Source organism: Salvelinus alpinus, chromosome 2 (genome assembly GCF_045679555.1).
Source record: "Salvelinus alpinus chromosome 2, SLU_Salpinus.1, whole genome shotgun sequence".
NCBI classification, from domain to species: Eukaryota; Metazoa; Chordata; class Actinopteri; order Salmoniformes; family Salmonidae; genus Salvelinus; species Salvelinus alpinus.
In genome coordinates, this window is record NC_092087.1 from 44109809 (window position 1) to 44132924 (window position 23116).

Below are 23116 nucleotides of genomic sequence, written 5' to 3' on the forward strand. Positions count from 1 at the left end.
TGTCAGGAGATGACGTGGAAACCGGCCACTAGGGGCAACAGTGAGCCCTGTTACCTTCAAGTAGGTTGGTAAAATGTATGCATCTACCTCTGATTCCAAAGGTTGCACGTTCACATCCAGCAATATAATGTTTTATTTGTATTTATTGTTTTGCCTATCCCAAATCTGTACCTTTCTTAGGGATAGCCCCCTTTTTTTAAATGTTCACCTAAAATGACATACCCAAATCTAACTGCCTGTAGCTCAGGTCCTGAGGCAAGGATATGCATATTCTTGGTACCATTTTAAGGAAACACTTTGAATTTGTGGAAATGTGAATTAAATGTAGGAGAATTATAACACAATAGATCTGGTAGAAGAAAATACAAAGAAAAAACTTTTTTTTTTTTTTTTTCTACCACCATCTTTGAAATGCAACAGAAAGGTCCCACTTCTAGCCATCACTCTGGTTGTAAATCCGATGGTGTCCACAAGATGGCAGCAGTGTATGTGCAAAGTTTCAGATGGATAACTTGAAGTATGAGCAAACCACATGACATCTAGTGTCACCCAGGTACATTTGGGAAAATCGTGGAGACATTGGCATTCATATTACATTTTTCTGCAGGAATATCATCAAATCTGTATACTTGGACTTTGATTTAGCTTTTCCAGTATTTGTAACCATATTATAAGTTCAACATTTGCAAAACAACCAGATTTCAAAACATAACTCTGAATATTCTTATAATTCTTGTCCAAAAGGACAACGTTAGCAGCTACATTTTGTGACAGATACAGGGTTTCCGATACAGGATACTCCCCTGAAGCCCAGCTCATTGGCTATCTAGCTAGCTTTGTTTGACCCTGATTAGTGCTTATTTGACAAAGTTAGAGTTGATCAAGTGAAGACTGCCCGCGTCATCGGTGTGCCGCTCTCTGACCAAATTTGGTGTCCTATAGGATATACTACACCCCTAATGATATAGTGAAGTCTGGTTACGTTCTAGGATCTCTGAGGAATACATACAAACGTGATTTGACTGGTTGAAACAACGTTTAAGGGTAGATTTTCACAGATTCCTTTCTTTGCAAATTGAACGACTGGAAATACAAAATTTATTGTGCATGCTATATGGACCTTTTTAGGATATGAAAAATGATTTTATCTAACAAAACGACACTTCATGTTATCTCTGGGACCCTTTGGATGATAAATCAGAGCAAGATTTCAGAATGCAAGTACACATTTCACCTTCAGTGTTGAATTTATCAAGCCTATCTCGGTGAAAAAAGTGTTTTGTTGTTCGGAGCCTTCCTCAAACAATAGCATGGCATTAGCTCGCAGTAATAGCTACTGTAAGTTGGACAGTGCAGTTATACTAACAAGAATTTAAGCTTTCAGCCGATATAAGACACTTATATGTACCGAAATTTGTTGTTTCTCTAAAATCGTGACCGTGACACAAGGCACTGCATGATTTACAACTGTCCTGTTGACGGGATGCCTATCCCTAACTTAACCAATTGGAATGAATGCCTAACCTTGAGAATTTGGAGATAATGCCTGAACTTAACTCTAACCTTAACAATTTGGAGTTAAACTTAACCTTAAACCTTAAACCTTAAACACTTAGAAATGTGACATTTGAGAAACATGGATGAACGTCTAATTCTGCTGTGAGACTGTGAGAGCTGGTAGGACTGTGTCAGGGGACCGGGATGGGTTTGGATAAGATTCCCATCCTCTGTAGTGATAAAAAAATCTAGGCTCTGACTCGTAGGGAACCTATACGTAGGGCTAGGGAGAGACCTTAGAAGTCATTCAATTGCAAATCTGTAATCATTTGCTGAAGGATTTCTGTCCAAATAATTTCCAGGGTGATTTGTTCATGGGGTTATGCTCTGAACGGCCAAGCAGAGAGCCAGCTGAGCTCACTAGCCACTGAGCCAAGTATTTGATTGCAATAGACACACACTCGCACAAACGCTACACACACACACAAATGCACTCACTCACACACGCACACGCACACACACACACACACACACACACACACACACACACACACACACACACACACACACACACACACACACACACACACACACACACACACACACACACACACACACACACACACACACACACACACACACACAAAGCCATATGCTTACAGACAGATCTATACTAAGGCAGAGGCCACAAATCGTAATATTGATATATCATGTGACATTTGTGGTATTGATGTGTTAATTCATGTACACATATCATGTATATATTTTGAACTACACTATACACAGAGTATACAAAACATCATGAACACCTGCTCTTTCCATGACAGACTGACCAGGTGAATCCAGGTGAAAGCTATGATCCCTTACTGATGTCACTTGATAAAGCCACTTCAATCAGTGTAGATGAAGGGGAGGAGACAGGTTAAATAAGGATTTTTAAGCCTTGAGACATTTGAGACATGGATTGTGTACGTGTGCCATTCAGAGGGTGAATGGGAAAGACAAAATATTTAAGTGCCTTTGAACGGGATTTGGTAGTAGGTGCCATACCCTGTTCAAAGCAACGCTGCTGGGTTTGTCACGCTCAACATCTTTCTGTGTGTATTTTTATTTAGTTGTTGTACCTTTATTTATCCAGATTAGTCTCATTGAGATAAAAGATCAAATCTATTTTTCAACAGGGGGCTGCAATTCAATATTAGGAAGGTGTTCCTAGTGTTTCATACTCATCCCATTGCCTTCGACAACTAAAATCCACATTTTTAAAAAGGAAGTGAACCTGCAGAAAATAGGAGGTCGACGGCAGTATGCAAACCCAGTGTTCCATTTTATGCCTTTCCCTTACCCTAACCCTTACGTTAACCTCTCTGAAACTATACATTACCTTAACCTCAACCTACCCCGTGTTCCTAAACCTAACCTTAACCCTAACCTTAATTTATTTACACCACTGTGTCTAAACTAAAAAAAATGATGTTGGTCAAATATCCACTTCCTTCTATAAAACGCAGACAATATTAACAACTGATAAGAGTTCACATGAAGTGTAGCAGTGAAAAAAGCAGTCACTTATATGGGCACAACAACATTAACAACATTAACACGTTGTCAAAAATGTCTGCCTACATCGGAAAGCGCTCACTTATTCACCCCTGGGGGCGGCTTTTAAGCAGCGAGGCCTAATTCTGCTGCCATTGCAGGAAGGTCATTTTTCTTTCCAGGGCCATGATGGCCACAGACTAGTGCTTAAATCTCACAAAACGCAACCTATAAATTACAACAAAGGACAGAGGGGTCAGAGCCTAGCATGGAATGGAGCCAGGAGCCATCAATCTGCAGGGAGTGGGACATCTGTCTCTGGGTGTCCCTCGTTCTCTATCTGCCCCACTCTCACTCTCTCTATCTCTGTCTCTCTGCCTCTCTCTGTCTCTCTCTCTCTCTGCCTCTCTCGCTCTCATTCTCTCTGCCTCTCTCTCTGCCCCTCTCTCTCTGATTTACTCTCTCTCTGCCTCACTCTATCTCTGCCTCTGTCTCTCTGTCTCTCTGCCTCGCTCTGCCTCTCTCTCTGCCTCTGTCGCTCTGCCTCTGTCGCTCTGCCTCTCTCTCTGCCTCTGTCGCTCTGCCTCTGTCGCTCTGCCTCTCTCGCTCTGCCTTTCTCTCTGCCTCTCTCTCTGCCTCGCTCACTCTGCCTCTCTCTCTCTGCCTTTGTCTCTCTGACTCTCTCTATCTCTGCCCCTCTGCCTCACTCTCTCTGTCACTCTGCCTTTCACTCGCGCTGCCTCTCTATCTCTGCTTCTCTGCCTCTCTCTCTTCCCCTCTCTCTGCCTCACTCTATCTCTGCCTCTGTCTTTCTGACTCTCTGCCTCTCACTCTGCGTCTCTCTCTTCCCCTCTCTCTGCCATACTCTCTCTCTGCCTCACTCAATCTCTGCCTCTGTCTTTCTGACTCTCTGCCTCTCACTCTGCGTCTCTCTCTTCCCCTCTCTCTGCCATACTCTCTCTCTGCCTCACTCAATCTCTGCCTCACTCTGCCTCTGTCTCTCTGTCGCTCTGCCTCTCTCTCTCTCTCTCTCTCTCTCTCTCTCTCTCTCTCTCTCTCTCTCTCTCTCTCTCTCTCTCTCTCTCTCTCTCTCTCTCTCTCTCTCTCTCTCTCTCTCGCTTTCTCTCTGCCTCTCTCGCTCTGCCTCTCTCTCTCTCTGCCTTTGTCTCTCTGCCTCTATCTCGTTGCCTTACCCTACTTCATCTTATCGCTCTCTTCACGCACTCTCTTTATTTCAGTCTTTATGTTTTTCTCCCCATGCCTCTCCCCCTGCCCCTTACAAATACACATCACAAGTTAGCATTTGGTTCATCGTAAGTTTGGTTGAGACTTGATCTTAGTAGTACCATCTCTTACCTCCCCCCAAACTGCCTCTGAACACTCGAAAACTTCCCCATGACTTATTCATAGTCCTTTTTCCATTTTCTGAATCAGACTTTGTCTTGAATAATTAAGGAGATCTTTCCAAAAGCCTTAACCCCCTACCCAACTCCTTTTTACAGGTATTACAAGTTCATCCAGAGAGAGCTAAATGCATATCTGACGTCACATAATGACAAGTTTTACCTCTTTAGACTTTTGGATCAACAGCATATAGGGAGTTGAGCATTGTGCCAGTAACCAAAATGTCACTGGTTTGAATATGTGAGAAGGTGAAAAATCTGTTAATGTGCCCTTGAGCAAGGCACTTAAACAGATTTGCTCCAGGGGCGCCGTACTACTATAGCTGACCGTGTAAAACAACACATTTCACTACACCTTTCTGGTGTATGTGACAATAAAACATATAAAAACATAAAAAATAGTTCTAGGACCAACAATGGAAAGTAACACTGGCTATAGTTCCAGAATCAACAGCATAGAGGTACACTGTAGCTAGCTTTAGGACCAACAACATAGTTACACTGTAGCTAGCTTTAGGACCAACAACATAGTTACACTGTAGCTAGCTTTAGGACCAACAACATAGTTACACTGTAGCTAGTTTTAGAATCAACTGCAGTGAGTTACACTGTAGCTAATAGTTCTAGGATCAACAGCAGTTCAACAGCAGTTCTACGATCAACAGCAGATCAACAGCAGTTCTAGGATCAACAGCAAATCAACAGCAGTTCAAGGCTCAACAACAGATCAACAGCAGTTCTAGGATCAACGGCAAATCAACAGCAGTTCTAGGATCAACAACAGATCAACAGCAGTTCTAGGATCAACGGCAAATCAACAGCAGTTCAAGGCTCAACAACAGATCAACAGCAGTTCAAGGATCAACAACAGATCAACAGCAGTTCAAGGATCAACAACAGATCAACAGCAGTTCAAGGATCAACAACAGATCAACAGCAGTTCAAGGATCAACAACAGATCAACAGCAGTTCTAGGATCAACGGCAAATCAACAGCAGTTCTAGGATCAACGGCAAATCAACAGCAGTTCAAGGATCAACAACAGATCAACAGCAGTTCTAGGATCAACGGCAAATCAACAGCAGTTCAAGGCTCAACAACAGATCAACAGCAGTTCAAGGATCAACAACAGATCAACAGCAGTTCAAGGATCAACAACAGATCAACAGCAGTTCTAGGATCAACGGCAAATCAACAGCAGTTCTAGGATCAATGGCAAATCAACAGCAGTTCTAGGATCAACAGCAAATCAACAGCAGTTCCAGGATCAACAGTAGCTACTCCTATGGGCCTTGTTTCAATATTGATCTTAACCAGATCTTTTTTTTGTATCTACTAAAAGCGTTTGATCTATTTTGATTTATACCGGTGCAACTGTTTCTTGTCACCCATGCTTATAAGATCCTTGGCTTGCTCATCATTCACGATATGGAACTAATGTGTCCTCATTTAACGGCTGCTTTTATTAACTTTCACTTGATTGATTTTCTGTTGTCCTAATATTGCTTTTATTGGATATGGTGTGACGAATCCCACAGGTTCCCCTGAAAGCATCTCACGAGGGTTGTCCTGATTTATGAAGAAGAAGAAAGAAAAACAAATCTCCCCCGTTTCATGTTCCCAGGAATCGTTCAGGTGCTGTGATATCTGTTATTCCCAACAACACATATAGTATGATAGAAAACTATGTAGAAGTGTATATGGAATTACGAAAAGCATAAGACAGTGAACAATTGTGATATTAGGCTTAATGCCGTCATGTCTTTGTCTGACTAGAGTACATATCTGAAGCCTTCTTGGCTCTCTTCTGGATGCGAGTAACCTGATTTACTATTCCCATTCCTGCCATGTGATTCCATTCGGCCACCTAAACCTGCATGGAGGCAAATCTCACACACACGCACGTGCACGTGCACACGCGCACACACACACACACACACACACACACACACACACACACACACACACACACACACACACACACACACACACACACACACACACACACACACACACACACACACACACACACACACACACACACACACCCTAACACACACACCCTAACAAACACACAACAGCATTAGAAATAAAGGCCTAATGGCTGAACACAGTCTGTGAAGGTTTATTGTTATTAGCAACCAGCACTATAGTACAGAGCTATATAATCACTGGACCTATAGACAAAGGAACTTGTACCTTGCTCTATAATTATATAGCATGGATGTGTACCCTGTAATTACACCTACACAGTATAGATGTGTGATATGGCAATGAATGGCAGAGAGATTGCCTGCATTATGAACAAACAATAGAGAGGATTCACTATCATTATGGTACAAAGCATGCAGCACCACAATATGGAGATAATTCTCATTCAGGAGACCTTTTGAGTCCTGTGTTGAATTCGCTCCTGTTCTCAGCCTGACCTACATGTTCCATTGATCTCTAAGAAGTTGAACTTCTAAATGTCAGTAGATGTGTGCATCAGACCTACAATGGAATATAAACCGAGCCAGAATGTTGCAAGGCTTTATCCTCACTAACCCTCTAACCGGTCCTGTAGGAGAGAGAAAGTTGGGGATGGGGGAGAATTGTGGTTGTTTCCATTGGCTCAGTTGGTTGGAGAACGGTGCTTACCTCACCGGAGTTGATGGTTTGATTCCTGAATGGGCACCACACAAACAAATGCACGCACGCACACACGCCATACTGTTCATAGGAAGCAATAGCAGAATGTGAGGATTAGCATTTTCTGAGGGCAATATCGCTGTAAAATCGAATTAAGAGGGGTGACTACACAACAACCCCAAAAATTGAAATGTATTAATAAAAGCTGTATAAACAACAGAAAGTTTCCCATATTTTGAAAGTATTGCATTCTCTCACTCCGGAACAGAGGTTTCATCTGAAACCTCAGGGGAACAAGCAGATGGATCGAACAGAACCAAAGCGTCAGCCTCTTTAAACATTGAACATGGACCACAATAACACTTCCATGATGCAATTGCCTTGAAAACAGTAACTATTTAACCCTCTAAGGAGCCCTTGTCAAAACAGTGCTAGAGTACGCTTTCAGGCACTTAAAATCGCCATAGCAATAACATGGCAATAGCAAAAAAACATGAAAACAACATCTTAATATGAGGAAGGAGGATGTTGTACTTCTGGCATTTTATTAAGCCTCTTTTAGGGTAAACAACAGGTTAAGCTGATGAAAGTTTAAAGGCTGACCAAGTTAAGCATAGCTTTGTGCTTCACATTTTGGATTGTGTATACAGTTAACATAAATCTTTCAGGGAAATATTATACTATATATATATATTTTTTAAATAAGTTTGTCCCTGCATTTTTAAACCGTATTGTGCTGACGATTTCTTATTGAGCAAAAGGCCTTTAAGGCTGCGGGTATGGGTGTGTATAGAGGCTTGTCCAACCCACATGGGCCATCTTCAATTGGTAGAGTCAATGGGGTGATGTCACCCGAAGCGTCGCCCTTAGCATTTACCATCTTGAACTAGGCTGAAGGCCCGTTGTCTGAAGGGAGCCTAGCGTTGTTCGCTCCAATAGTATCTTTGTCTTAAGGAAAAGATCCCCATGCTATGTCTCGGCAATGTAAGTACATTGTGAATTTCCTGTAGTCTCAACGTTGTGCCTATGTAAATCTGATGCATGTGTGCTATCTGGTTAAGAGTAGTTGTTTGTTTGCTAAAAAGAGTAATACAAAGTACACAGGTGTTCCAAAACAGTATAGTCCAGTACTGTCAGAAGGGTTGGAGGTGCTGGTCTTTCTTGACTGGCTGCTTGATTCAGGCTAGGCTGTACAGGGCGTACAGGCTTGCTTGCATTGCACCACTATAAAACCTCCGGGGCCTCATTTATCGATCACGTGTAGGCACAACTCTGTGGTGGAAGTGGTGGAATAAGGGACCTGCTTGTCAAGCGTGGCCTAGTGAATGGTGAAAATATATGTTGAAAATTTGTGAAATTATGAGAGTAATAATTCAATCATTTTTACATTTCATTGTTATTCCATTGGGAATTCATGCAACATATCTTGACAGGCTATATTATATCATTTGACCACTTCAGAGCATTTGTTACAACAAAAATCCATATCAAGTACAGTAATTTGTTAAATTAGAGGCATATGTGAAAGTTAAACCATTGTTGAAATACTATAAAACTGAGATAATGGGAAATTAAATGAGAGATGGCTAATCCTAATCTGTTGGAAGATTTGGCACAAGCTGCATTTCGCAGAGAGCGTGTTTTTAGAGACAGGTGTGACTTTTTTGCAGAAAGTACAGATTGGCTCAGATCAATCTATCATATAGGATTTTTTCTAGGATTTAAGACCTACTTTAGAAAGGCAAACACATGCCATTCCCCATGCATATCCAGGTGCTCTCCGCCCTCAGGTTTTCGGCAACGGGCACTTTTCAGAGGGAGCTTACAGATCAAAATCTCATAGACCTCGATGAGCCGATGGTTTGGATGCAATCATCACCAAAACGAACGGTTGCATACCATTTCCATACACAATCGCGCTACAGGTTGAAGTCAAGAAGGGTTTCTTTTCCATCGTGGTTCTCAAATCCGAATGGAGCAATAGACGACATCCACATTGCCGTAAAAGCACCGTCCCAAAACGAGCTCAACTATGTGAACAGAGAAGACTTCCACCCACTTAATGTGCAGGTGATAGGTCATGTGGTGCAAAAGACGCTGCTGAATGTGGTGGCCAGGTGGAACGCACAACTCGTTCATTCTACAGAACAGCAATGTTGGTCTATATACCTAGAGGGGGCTGTTGAGGAAGGATGGCTTATTGGGGAGTGTTGTCTACTCATTTGAAGTATATTTGTCATTGCTAAAGCAACTTGATATGTCCTAATGGTCCTCTCTTTTGAAGCTTTGCTTTTATTTTTACTGGTCAAGCCATAACTGAGCGAGCCAAATAAAACCTTTTTGTTATATTCAATCTCTGACACGAGCAACTCTATTTCAGTCGTTGAATTGTATTTTTTATTTTGAGCTTTTTAGCTTTTCTTGGTTACGCCATTGTATTTCATGGTACGGCATTGTATATTACCCACAGGCTTTATTAAAGGGTTGATTTTGAAATGCAAATACCCAAGGTTGTGCACGAGCCCTGAGGCTGAGAACAATTTATATTTATCAATGGTGATCTCCTAGCAGTGTGCGTATGATGATCGTAGGATTGTTCCATAAACCCCACTATGCATACAAACATTCGAAATTCCGTTCCTAAGTAGTATTTTACAATAGTTTCGACGCAATATTGACAAATGCGGCCCCTGGAATATTGACGCACACTATTCTTATATACAACCGTTGCTTCTTATATACAACCGTTGTACTTTTGAGATTACACAACAAAGCCTGTAAGCAAATAGTACAAGAGGTCTTTTATGTACCTGTGTGTACGACCCAAGTGATTTCAGACAGAAATGTGAGTTATAGATCTGTCATTCTCATTGAAGTCTGACAAGCAGTAGCTCCGTTCCATGTGCAATATTTCTATGCTTCCCCTCTGTACATTTTGCTCCCCTAAGATTGCTGAGGTCAGCAGCTCCTCTGACCTAAGGGATGAGTCCCTTCCCTCCAGGCCAGCGTAGAAATAATCCGCTGGGCCTTACTGTGTGGATAAATTAACGACATCCTAATAAGAGCATATATGTGGAGTAGACCACATTTTGTCACATTAATGTCATATTGAAAATTCAGTTGTCAATCAAGCACTCTTAACATAGGAAGACTCAACATTTGCAGTGACAGATTAACAATAACAAACCGCAAGATGTTATTACTCGGTTACAACATGTTATTACTCCGTTACAACATGTTATTACTCCGTTACAACATATTTGTTTCGGTGTTAAATCATGTTCTGACAACGGTTCCACCAAAAGTAATTTGAGAGGAATGAGGATACACGTAAAAGCAAGAGACATCCCGTATGATGAGAATCTGTTCTTACTGCACAATCAGTCAAACAATTTCTCTTCTGCGTTCACATTTCCCCCCATGTTACTAGCTATGTGGTGTGTGTGTGTGTGTGTGTGTGTGTGTGTGTGTGTGTGTGTGTGTGTGTGTGTGTGTGTGTGTGTGTGTGTGTGTGTGTGTGTGTGTGTGTGTGTGTGTGTGTGTGTGTGTGTGTGTGTGTGTGTGTGTGTGTGTGTGTGCAAAGTGCCACTTCATGAGTTTTACCGACACTTCCATATACCTGTACAGTGTCTGTCAATCTCCTAAACTAAAATGAGACTGCGTCCTCTGCCAGACCGTCCCCGTTCCTTCATGATGATCAAGGTCACAGGCTTTAATGAGTCCAATGAGGAGGTCACAATAGCAAGAGGTCTCTTCCCCCCTGACAGCAATCATAACTCCCAACCTGCAGTTAGCACGCTAATCATCTAGTCTTTGATCCCCTCGCCAGTCCTCTTCTCCCTACATGACCATAGCACTGTAAGTAACTAGCTCTCTGGGCTAATGATCCCGGACAATCATAATGGACAACAGCATCCGAGGCACCTTGACAACTGTCCCCACTGACAGATTAGGCAAATTAGGCACGTCTCACGTTCTCCTCCCTATTTTTTGTCTTGAGGCTTGGATATTTTTAGACACCAAGAGATGTGTGTGGGGCGGTTGAGCTGGTGGGAGGATTTTGGCGACACGCGGCCTCGTCAGTGACACATGTTGCCCCTTTTCCCCAACAAAACGCTCAACATCGATCGCGGCACGTCGTCATAGAAACAGTGCACGACGTGGTGCCTGAGTGTGCATTCCGAACGGAGCTGAGTGGAGAATTCTGGGCAGGGGATGAGAGAGGGAAGGAGGGGTACACACACACCCCAAACCAACGACGTGAGGAGAAAAAAGAGCCCACAGAGGGGATGATGCAACAAGAGTGAAATCCTGCGGCCAAAACGCTTGGTGCATTAACGCAGCCCGGTAGAAAAACATCCCCCCCTCTCTCTTTCTCTCTCTCTCTCTCTCTCTCTCTTTCTGTCTCTCTCCCTGTCTTTCTCTCTCTGTCTCTCTCTCTGTCTGTCTCTCTGTCTGTCTCTCTTTCCTTTTCCTTGTTGAAAGGCTACATTGGTTTCAGCGCCTCGCTGCCTGTCAGGAGGAACTTCCAATGCGGCAACCTGTAACACCTTCCCAGAGTGCCACAGGGTATTACATTTACGATACTGCAGTGCCTTCAGACATTATGTCCATTGACGATGTTCCCAGTTTCAGCTAGTTTTCAAAGCAGTCAGTATTCAGATTTGATGAATTCATAATGAAAGAAGAGATTTTTTAATATTTCATGAGGATTTCCATTGCTTCTCTAAGAAGAATGGTCCCTATGTGGACCAACAGGTCTAGAACTACGCTACCAGGGGCTGTTTCCCAGACCCAGATCAAACTGCCAATCAACACTCTGTACAGTGTACCACCCGCTCCATCCACAATAAAGTTATAGCAGTTTAACTGTCCTCTCAACCTAAAGTCAACGCCACGCCTAAATCTAATTAGCATAATAAAACAATCCCCTTAATCTGTCTGTTTAAGCTAGATATATCTGTTGTTTTTGCATGGGCTGTTTCTCAATCCACCGCATCTGCCCGATGTTGTCCTTCCGCGTCTGTGGTGGAAGGTGGCAGAGGTACAGTGGTGTTTGTCAGGTCAGGCGATCAGGAGACATCCCGAAAATTGGTCTTCTCACGAAAACCGTCCTAATAGTTTGATCTGGAAACTAATATGGAAAGCGGAGACTCTCACGAACACGATGGTGTTCTCCACCGGGCCAGAAAATGAATGGAAGTGAATAAGGCATTTTTTTGTTGCCTTCTTATATCTCTCATACACTTCAAAACATACTTAATTTCGATTTACTTTTTGGCCATATGTTTTAGTAATGTTTACATATTGATGTTTGTGACATATCTACTTTTATAGGCGACATTTGGGGATCATAGGGGATCTTGAAAGGCATATTTTTTAGATAGGATTCATCACCTGTGATAATTTATCTACACCACCTGCCAGCGAGCCTGCCCAGTATCTAGGACAAAATAAGGTGAGTGCAGAAAGCCCAACGGGAGCTTCTCTGTCCGCCTTTCAATTGAATTGGTCAAAAAACACCCGAAGATATCAATGAACCTATTCCTGGTGCCTCTCTCACTTTCAAAGGACTCCTAGGAAAACCCCAAAGCAGAGCTTCCGGAGGCAACTCTGACAAGAGAGGACATTTTCGTTGATCTTAAACAATACATGCAATTACTCTGTTACTACATGGGTATTACACTGTTATGACACCAAAACTACTGATGATAAAGGACACACACATTGTTGACACTTGACAGTCACACATGCTAGAAGCGTCTCATTGACCCAAGGTGAATTACGAGGGCGACTGTTTCTGGCAGTCGCCTGGTTGGTAGTGTACTTCCATATCTCCACCCTCCCTCCCATGCTGCATTGCAAAAAAAAAGAGAGAAAGTGGCCCGTCTTTGTGCCGGCGTCCCTCTCAGCATGCACGGCGGCAGCTGGTGACTGTTATAAATGGCCTCTATTAGTACGGCCCAGTCGCAGAGGGGAGAGAAATAAAATCATTGGGAGAATGTAGGCCTAGTGTTGTCACCTCTGTGCCCGTTCCCTTCCTTCCTCAGCCTCCTCTATCCCCCCCCCCCCCTTTCAATGGGCCGGCAATTTAAACACTAGATTGCTAGTGATACATGGGGTCATTATTGGGATGGTTATGGCAATTTTATTTATTTATTTGTTTATTTGTCAGGGAGCATGTACAACATGCCATTGCACCAGATTTAGCTCATTTTAATCTGTAGTCGCCGGGCAGAAAACAAACAACATGAATACATCAATACAATGCTACAATATAACAGACTATTAAAATCTATCTCTATCTATACTGACCAAAAATATAAACGCAACATGCATTCAATAGGCCCTAATCTATGGATTTCACATGACTAGGAATACAAATATGCCTCAGTTGGTCACAAATATATATATGACATGACTGGTTTGCCTTTAGCCACGTTTTCAGGTTATGCCTTGAAACTAGCAAAGGTACTGCGCTCTCTCACACTGGTTGGCACGGTGTTCATAATCCATACGCTCTAACTGAAAAAGACGTCTGGCCAAATTTGCTGGCCCTAAACTGAGTTGAGCAGTCCCCTCTGGTTTAAACTCTTGTTGTCCTGGTATTGACCTTGCAATACGTAACAAACTGCTTAAGAGGTGGTGGGGCAATGCCATGAGTGATCTTAAACAGCAGAGAGGTGTCGGCATGAGAAGCTTTTAAAGCTCAGTAGGTTGTTTATCTTAATGATATTGTAGTGGGGACAGCTGTTTGATTTTTTTGTCCAGCACTTTCAGAGTTTCTTTATAGGGCTTTTAAAGTGGTTTCGTTGCTGTGATACTAGCTCGTGACCAGGTTGTGACACAGTACGAGAGATGGGACAAAATCATTGAGTGCATGTACGTCTTAGCAGCATCTGCTGACATTTGGCTTCTGACAAATTAGACATTTACCAGGTTGCGTTTGTCTGTTACATTGACTTTTTTTATTTTGTTTTTTGACGGACAGGTTAGAGTCGCAATGGTATAGTAGAGTAGTACCCAAGGAATGTGAGACAATGGAAAAAGTAGGAGGCTGTCTATCTAACTATTATAACATGTCACCATAACATTAGTAATAGCATATTAATAGCATCTATAGGTGGTGTTAGTTGTTAACACGTTCAGAGCTTTATTGAACAATCACACTAAATCACACTAATCTTTGTTACAGGTATTTTCATACGTCCAAACCAGCCAAAATCATTTCATTTGAGAGTTTTTTCAATAACAATGGATTGTCCATCAGGTCAAATAAAGGGCAGTGTTGTGAAACAGGGGGACAACCCTTCGCAGCAGGAAAATAAAGAGGAGTAGAGCATATGGAGGAAAGGAGAAGGAGTAAAGGTGTAGATACTAAACTTTTGACTACTTTATTTATAAGAATCTTTAGGGGAGCCAATCATTTTAACCCCTATTTTTTTTGTTGAAAAAAATAATTGACTTGTTAAAACGCCCCTAAAGTCGATGTCTGCGCCCCTGTGGAAATCGAATTTGCATAATTATAAAATCCCCATGAAAATGTGTCAGTTTAAGCTAGAGATATCTGTTTGTTTTTTTGCATTGGATGCATCCGCCTATGCACCTCTTCTGCATCTGCGGTGAAAGGTGACAGAGCTACAGTAGAGCTGTACTAATCAGAGCATAAGACAACCCGAAAATCGGTCTTCACACAAAATCGCCTGTAGCGTCTGAATGGTTTGGCCTACAAACTATTATGACGCCTCTACGGAAAGATGAGACTCTCACAAACACGATGGTGTTCTCCGACCGCCACAAGCATTTTGGGACTCGTCTGAAGTCGGTACAGCCAATCTGCCAACTTCTGTGTGTAGTGTCCGAACAGTTTGGGCTACACACTAATATACCTGTCAGCTGTTTTGCTCTAGGATGCCCACAGGCCTCACAGGACTCGTCTGAAGGTCGCCCGGTGACAGTCCCAAAACATTTATGGAGTATATATGGACTCTTTAGTGACAAAAATAAGGGGTTAATACATGTAAAAAATTATGTTATTTATTTTTACTTCAAGGGGTCTTAGAATTTAAATTAAACTAGCAAAATGATCCTTGGTATGGCCTTCTTAAAACAATTATATATAACTTAGTAGATCCCTCCTCCTCCCGTGGCTTAGACAGGGCTTAGACTGTTTAGTGCCAAAAACAAGGGGTTAAATACATGTTAAAAAAAATATATATATGTTTCCTGATCTTTGTTATCTCTCAGACAAAGAACAAATACTTCAGAAAAAACATCCTTTTGATTTTTTGGGGGGACTATCTGTTGTTCCATGTAGTGAATCTGTTATTGGGCTAATAGCAGTTAGTGGGCTAATAGCAGTTTTCTCATCAAATATATTTTTTTATATCAAACAATTCCATATAGCTTAGTAGTACAAACTCAAAACCCAACAATGCAATAATCAATAACAATGTATTACTAGAAAAAAAGCACAAGAGAAATAATAATAAGAAATACTTTATTGTATAAGTAAGTAAGCATACTATACACAGGAAATATTTAAAAAGTCAGTTCCAATACCATATTTGCATGTGCATGGATACTGACATGGAGGTAGATATGTATAGGGTTAAGGTGACTAGGCAACAGTGGTGTAAAGTACTTAAGTAAAAATACTTTAAAGTACTACTTTTTGGTTGCCGTTATTTTGGGTATCTGTACTTTACTTTACCGTTTATATTTTAGAAAACTTTTACTCCACTACATTCCTGAAGGAAATCATTTACTGCTTACATTTTCCCTGACACCCAAAAGTACTCATTACATTTTGAATCCTTAGCAGGACAGGAAAATGGTACAATTCACCTACTTATCAAGAGAACATCCTTGGTCATCCCTACTGCCTCTGATCTGGCAGACTCACTAAACACAAATGCTTTGTTTGTAAATGATGTCTCAGTGTTGGAGTGTGCCCCTGGCTATCCATAAGGAAATAAAAAACAGGAAAAGGGTGCTGTCTGGTTTGCTTAATATAATAATTTTTACTGGGTGACTTTCACTTTTACTTGAGTCATTTTCTTTTAAGGTATCTTTACTTTTACTTAAGTATGACAATTGGGTACTTTTTCCACCACTGCTAGGCAACAGGATATAAGATAAACAAAATAGCAGCAGCTTGCATGTGAGTGTGGGTGTGTAGGGTCCGTATAAACATATGTGCATATTATGTGTGAGTGTGCAAATGAGTGAGTGTTTGTCTGTGTTGGAGTGACAGTGTGTGTGAGTGTGTAGGGCCCTGTGAGTGTGCATAGAGACAATGTCAAATACTGTGCATAGAGACCGTGTAAAATACTGAAATAAATGGTCAATAAAGATACAAGGGAAACTCTGTCCATGTAGGTATTTTGTTAGCTATTTATCAGTTGTATTGCTTGGGGATAGAAGCTGTTCAAGAGCCTGTTGGTGTTAGACTTGATGCACCGGTACCTCTTGCCATGCGGCAGCAGAGAAAATAGTCTATGGCTTGGGTGGTTGGGGTATTTGACAATTTTCCAGGCCTTCTTTTCACACCGCCTGATATAGAGGTCCTGGATAGCAGGGAGCTCGGCACAAGTGATGTACTGGGCTGTCCGCACCACCCTCTGTAGCGCCATGCGATTGAGGGCGGTGCTATTGCCATACAAAGCAGCAATGCAGACAGTTAATATGCTCTCAATGGTGCAGCTGTAGAACCTTTTCAGGATTTGAGGGCCCATGCCAAACTTTTTCAACTTCCTGAAGGTGAAGAGGCACTGTCGCACCTTCTTCGCGACTGTTTGTGTGTGTCTGGACCATTTGAAGTCTTTAGGATTTGGACACAGAGGAACTTGAAGCTGTATACCTGCTCCACTGCCGCCCCGTCGATGTGGATGGGGGCGTGCTCACCTCCCCGTTCCCTGTAGTCCACGATCAGATCCTTGTTCTTGCTGACGTTGAGGGAGAGGTTGCTGCTCCAGCACCACACTGCCTGGTCACTGACCTCCTCCCTGTAGGCTGACTCATCGTCGCCGGTGATCAGGCCTACCATCGTCGTGTCGTCAGCGAACTTGATAGACACTCACTTAGTGAAGACTACAGGACTGAATTCCAGCGAATTCAACAACCATGTTTCTGTCACTATAGAATACACTAATGGGTGGTAACTACAATTCAATCAAAGGGCAAGGCACACTGGGAAATACACAAATAAGGTTGAATAAATTCGCAAGTTGAATTATATTCAATCAACGTAAAATTAAAAGTTGAGCGAACATAGAATTCAACTTAAGAATGTATGTTGGTTCAGATAATATGCTCAAAAGTTAAATCGTATTGAAGCTGGTTGTCTTGATATTTTAAGTTTAATCAACGTCAATGCTATTTTGTTGAACAAACTAGAAATTGTATTGTAGCTGGTTGCCTTGATTTTTTTAGTTGAGTCAACAATTCTTTTTTTTTTATAGTGTGGCAAAAGGCGGCAAATATTCTCAGACCCTAGTGTTGTTCACTTTTATGGAAGTATTAATACCAATAAAAAGCCAAGAACATTCTTCGACCCTAAAGTTGTTTATAGATCAACATTGCCCTTGTTTGATATACATCTTTTGGACTACATTTTGTACCACAATTGGAAAACGTTGCCATTCACACGTTTTGCCAGCTTGTAGATGTATCCAAAATATGATGAAAACAATGACATGTTGTTAACCATGCTATGACACCGACTGTCTAGGAGGTAGACCAGTACAGTCAAAATGCAAACCGCTACCTCTGTCAAGACAATGGTTACTTGACATGAGGTCATGATTGGACATGACACCTTACGGCAGGTCTTATAACACCTTCATATCTATGACACTGTCAAATATTATAAGCAGTCTAATAACATATTATAAAGGCTTATAACAAGTAACAAACATTATACCTGTTTGTGTAAGTAAAAGGTTACCAAAATATTCTTTACTCAAGTTAAAACATTCAGATATAACCTGACAGCAACTTTAAAGTAACAAACCCCCAACATTCGACAAACATCCTGTTTGCGGGGAGGTGTAGGGATATTGGTCTGGCTGGGAGAAGGAGTGTGTATATATAACGTCTTGGCCAACCAGCTAGCCAGTGAGAGGGCTAGCACCTGCAGCTAGTTAAAGTATGAGACCGGTGCTGCGGAGGGGGGCTCACTAATGAAAGGGAGGGGGGGTGGAGGGCTGCCTGTGAGGCCAGGCCATATATCGCTGTGAGGAGACAGTTCCTAGAATCACCCGGCGTGGCCGCCCATAGTTCACGGGCCACGCATGATTAACCGTTAGACAGGGAATCGCTACTACAGCTGGGCTATTAATAAAATATATACCCTACCCCCTCCTCCCTTCCTCTCTCTCCTCCTTCTCCTCTTCCCCCTTCACACTCTTCTCTTTGGTTCCCCCTTCCCCGACAATCTCCTCCTCCCTCCGTCCTGCTTTATCTGTATTTCATCATCATGCAAAATCTCACGTTGTTAACAGAGGATGGGGGGAGGTCGGGGGTTAGGGGATACTACCAGGATTGGAAAGCTGAAACAGTAGCTCTGTTTGTACTTTAACACCCCCATGTGAAGTGAGCCCGTGGAGTCTGAAAATGCCATCCAGGTGTGGCAGATCACCTGAAGCCTTCAATCGAAGAACTATACATGTGCTTTTCTCATTTTCAGATGATTACTGATTACTGATTTTGTAGTTCACTGTAATGTCCAGAATTGTCAACCCACATGGGATGTATTGTTCATGTTATCTATTGATAGTTTTTTTGTAATATCAATACTCTGGATGATTCATATTGCCTGTCGTTACAATAATACCAAAGGGTTGACAAGCTCTCAAAGGGTATAGCATATCAATACGTAGGACACGATCACACACTTGCACACGCGAGTGCGCGCACGCGTGACACACACGCACAGTCCTTCAGTCCTCTCTCTATGTATAAGCTGGTTGTTCAAACACCTGTCTCCAGAAACACAAAACATCTCCATGCATGATGCCAGGCACTAGACTAGAGCATAACATCAATGATATATGGTAGGTAGGCGGGTGGACCACATATAATGGATTTAGGTAGGGAATACTGTAGAATGCATTATGGAAAATCTCAAATATTGGTCACATTTGCTCAGAAAATCATACAGAAGCGCGCGCGCACACACACACACACACACACACACACACACACACACACACAAACACACACACACACACACACATATACAATTCCACTCCCTCCCTCTTTCCTATTGCAGGAAACTTGCCATCACGCGCAACAGAGTGCAAGGTGCCGCGGGCAATAAGCCACGGGCTCCACGGGTATATTCGAGAAATGTTTTAACATCGAAGTAGGGTGATTCTGCATTGTGAATGAATGCACAATGACTATATGTGTGACTCGTTACTCTTAACACGTAGCATACACTTCGAAAGATACAAGAGAACGGCACTTGCTCTTAAGATTGTTACATAATATTAGCTGTCGTGATTCGTGCCAGCGCTGTATGCCTGGATAACTCAGGACATTAATACATGGATATGTTAGTTGAAATGTCTCAATATTCATTACGGAATCCAGACTATAGCAATGGACTACTCCTTTTTCCGATAACATGAAACCTGTCGAGAGTATACTACAATAGTAAATGACACAAAAAGACTACTATAAAAATACCAAGTAATACTATGCAACAACCACACGTGTCCAATACGTATCAGTCCTGTCTCCCGAACCAGGGGGAACAAGACTGCAAGCCATGGACAGACATTCGTGACAGGGAACGGTGACGGGAGCCGAGGAGAAAAGGGAATGAAGATGGGGATCCGGCTCTCTCTTTGACCGAGTGGTAGGCTCAACCCACCTTTGTGCATGCCCGTAAAGCGGTCCTTGAGCACGGTGAGCTCGTAGATCTTGCCGAACTCCTCAAAGAGCGGCCGGAGGTCCTTCTCGTCCAGGTTGCGTGGTATCTGCCCGATGAACAGTTTGATAGCGTCGTGGTCCTTCATAGGGATGGTACCCCCGCAGCCCGCCGGACTGTGGCTTAATCCGTTCACTAGCCCGTTTGTGCCATCCACCTGTCCGTTCGTTAAAGTTGCCATCTTCGGACCGGCAATGAGTTGTGGTAACAGCGGCGGCAGCAGCAGCGCAATCTTGGTGGCCTTGTGTAGAAGCTTCCGAAGTATTGGTCAAAAATGTTATTCAAAAAAGCCTTGCTGGTCCTACTTCTAGTCCTACCAAGGCAAATATGTACATGGATAAGTATACATATGTATCATTGGGCTAAAACGAATATCAAAGGCTTGGAGCTGTCTGCTGGTCCCGGCGGAGGCTGATTCCTTGTATTTATGTCCTAGTTAATAATTAATTAATTCATTTAGTAAAATAGATGAGAGGGAGAAAGAGAGAGAGACCAAGAGCTTTCGCTTTCTATTTACACCTTTCGTTCCCCTAGTCCCTGCTTCTGGGTTCCCTTTTATTTTTTGCATTGAGAAGTCGGTATGGGTGTTCTCGGTTTAAACGAACGGGGCCAGCTCAAGAGCTGCAAGGACTGCGGGGAGGTATGGAACAAGGGGAACCACTATAACTCGATGTTTTTGTTACACAGCCTTTTCTCTACCCCTTCCCGTTGGTACGTTCCACCAAGAGAAAGGGGGTTTATAAATAAAGAAAAGAGTGAATTTGTACGGTTCTTTGTGCAATAGTCAACCAAGTGTAAATCACGCCACGTTTGCAGGAAATAATAGGCATAATAATAATAATAATAATAATAGTATGCTATTATATATATACATCTAGTAAAAAGCATGAGCTGACGCACACCCCAATTCTTTTGAAGAGGTGCTGACTAACGAGAGTCGTACACTCTCTCTCTCTCTTTCTCTCTCATATATATCTATATATACACAGTATCTACCATATGTTCCTTTCAAAATATACCCCAATAGGCAACCAACACTGATTGATTGAAAACCATTTTGATTTGGAGTGAAAGGCCATTAAAGTGGTGTAGAACCATTCGAAGAATATTCACCTAAATGCCTATAACAGGAGCTTGAACCGCTTGAATAGCGGGTAGGTGGACAGTGCCTGGTGCTGAAATACTCGAGCCGAGTTAAAAGGCAACATCGGTGGCTAAAATATCTTTCAGGGAATGTTAGGATGTGTCAGTCGAAGAAATGTCGCACACTATAGCCCCTAGCGCGAGGAGGAATCTATTCTGTTCAGATTCTGATGTAGATGTATTTGAAGAGAAGGAAGTCTGTGAGCACCGCCGAGCCTGATAGACGGGCACATCGGAAAGGGGCAGCAAAGTGAGAGGGAAGGCTACAACATTCGAAACAGCTCCAGGATCCATTTACATGTGCCAATCTGATGCCATAGACTAAGTTCAATGCTGGGATATATCTTGACAAACAAACACACACACACACACACACACACACACACACACACACACACACACACACACACACACACACACACACACACACACACACACACACACACACACATGTATACAGTGCATTCGAAAAGTATTCAGACCCCTTGACTTTTTCTATTTTCTGTTACTTTACAGCCGTATTCTAAAATGGATTCAATTGTCCCCCCCATCAATCTACTCACAATATTACATAATAAAAAAGCAAAAACAGGTTTTTAAGATGTTTTGCAAATGTATATATATCTAAAAAATACCTTATTTACAAAAGTATTCAGACCCTTTAATCAGTACTTTGTTGAAGCCCCTTTGGCAGCGATTAGAGCCTCGATTCTTATTGGGTATGACACTGTAAGCTTGGCACAACTGTATTTGGGGAGTTTCTCCCATTCTTCTCTGCAGATAATCTCAAGCTTGTTGGGTAGGATGGGGAGCATCGCCGCACAGCTATTTTCAGGTCTTTCCAGAGATGTTCGATCGGGTTCAAGTCCGGGCTCTGGCTGAACCACTCAAGGACATTCAGAGACTTGTCCCAAAGCCACTCCTGCATTGTCTTGGCTGTGTGCTTAGGGTCGTGGTCCTATTGGAAGGCGAACCTTCGCCCCAGTCTGAGGTCCTGAGTGCTCTGGAGCAGGTTTTCATCAAGGGGCTCTCTGTACTTTGCTCCATTCATCTTTCCCTCGATCCAGACTAGTCTCCCAGTCCCTGCTATTGAAAAACATCCCACAGCATGATGCTGCCACCACAATACTTAACCACAGGAATGGTGCCAGATTTCCTCCAGATGTGACGCTTGGCATTCAGGCCAAAGAGTTCCATCTTGGTTTCATCAGACCAGAGAATCTATTTTATCATGGTCTGAGAGTCCTTTAGCTGCCTTTTGGGAAACTCCAAGCGGACGGTCATGTGCCTTTTTACTGAGAAGTGGCTTCCGTCTGGCCACTCTACCATAAAGGCCTGATTGGTGGAGTGCTGCAGAGATGGTTGCCCTTCTTGAAGGTTCTCGAATCTCCATAGAGGAACCCTGGAGCTCTGTCGGAGTGATCATTGGGTTCTTGGTCACCTCTCTGACCAAGTCCCTTCTCCGCCGATTTCTCAGTTTGGCTGGGCTGCCAGCTCTAGGAAGACACTTGGTGGTTCCAAACTTCTTTCATATAAGAATGATGGAGGACACTGTGTTCTTGGGGACCTTGAATGCTGCAGACATTTTTTGGTACCCGTCCCCAGATCTGTGCCTCGACATATCCTGTCTTGGAACTCTATGGACAATTCCTTCGACGTCATGGCTTGGTTTTGCTCTGACATGTACTGTCAAGTGTTGGACCTTATATAGACATGTATGTGCCTTTCCAAATCATGTCCAATCAATTGAATTTACCACAGGTGGACGCCAATCAAGTTGTAGAAACATCTCAAGGATGGAAAATGGAAACAGAATGCACCTGAGCTACATTTTGAGTCTTATAGCAAAGGGTCTGAATACTTACAGTACCAGTCAAAAGTTTGGACACACCTACTCATTCAAGGGTTTTTCTTTATGTTATTATTTTCTACATTGTAGAAAAATAGTGAAGACATCAAAACTATG

General features: G+C 42.5%; 1 protein-coding gene across 23 annotated transcripts in view; it reads right to left on the reverse strand.

The window, feature by feature from the left end:
- Nucleotides 1–20613, reverse strand: part of LOC139562745 (CUGBP Elav-like family member 4) — a 109021-nt gene extending 88408 nt beyond the window's left edge. For 4 of the 23 annotated variants that reach the window (XM_071380852.1, XM_071380918.1, XM_071380910.1 and 1 more), the window contains exon 1: nucleotides 19951–20608. In XM_071380852.1, the coding sequence (XP_071236953.1) occupies nucleotides 19951–20188 (238 nt within the window). In that variant the 5' untranslated portion in view covers nucleotides 20189–20608. Of the gene's footprint in view, nucleotides 1–19950 lie in introns of all 23 variants that reach the window. The other 19 variants (XM_071380862.1, XM_071380835.1, XM_071380738.1 and 16 more) reach the window with 10 other exon arrangements.
- Nucleotides 20614–23116: the final 2503 nt, after the last annotated feature.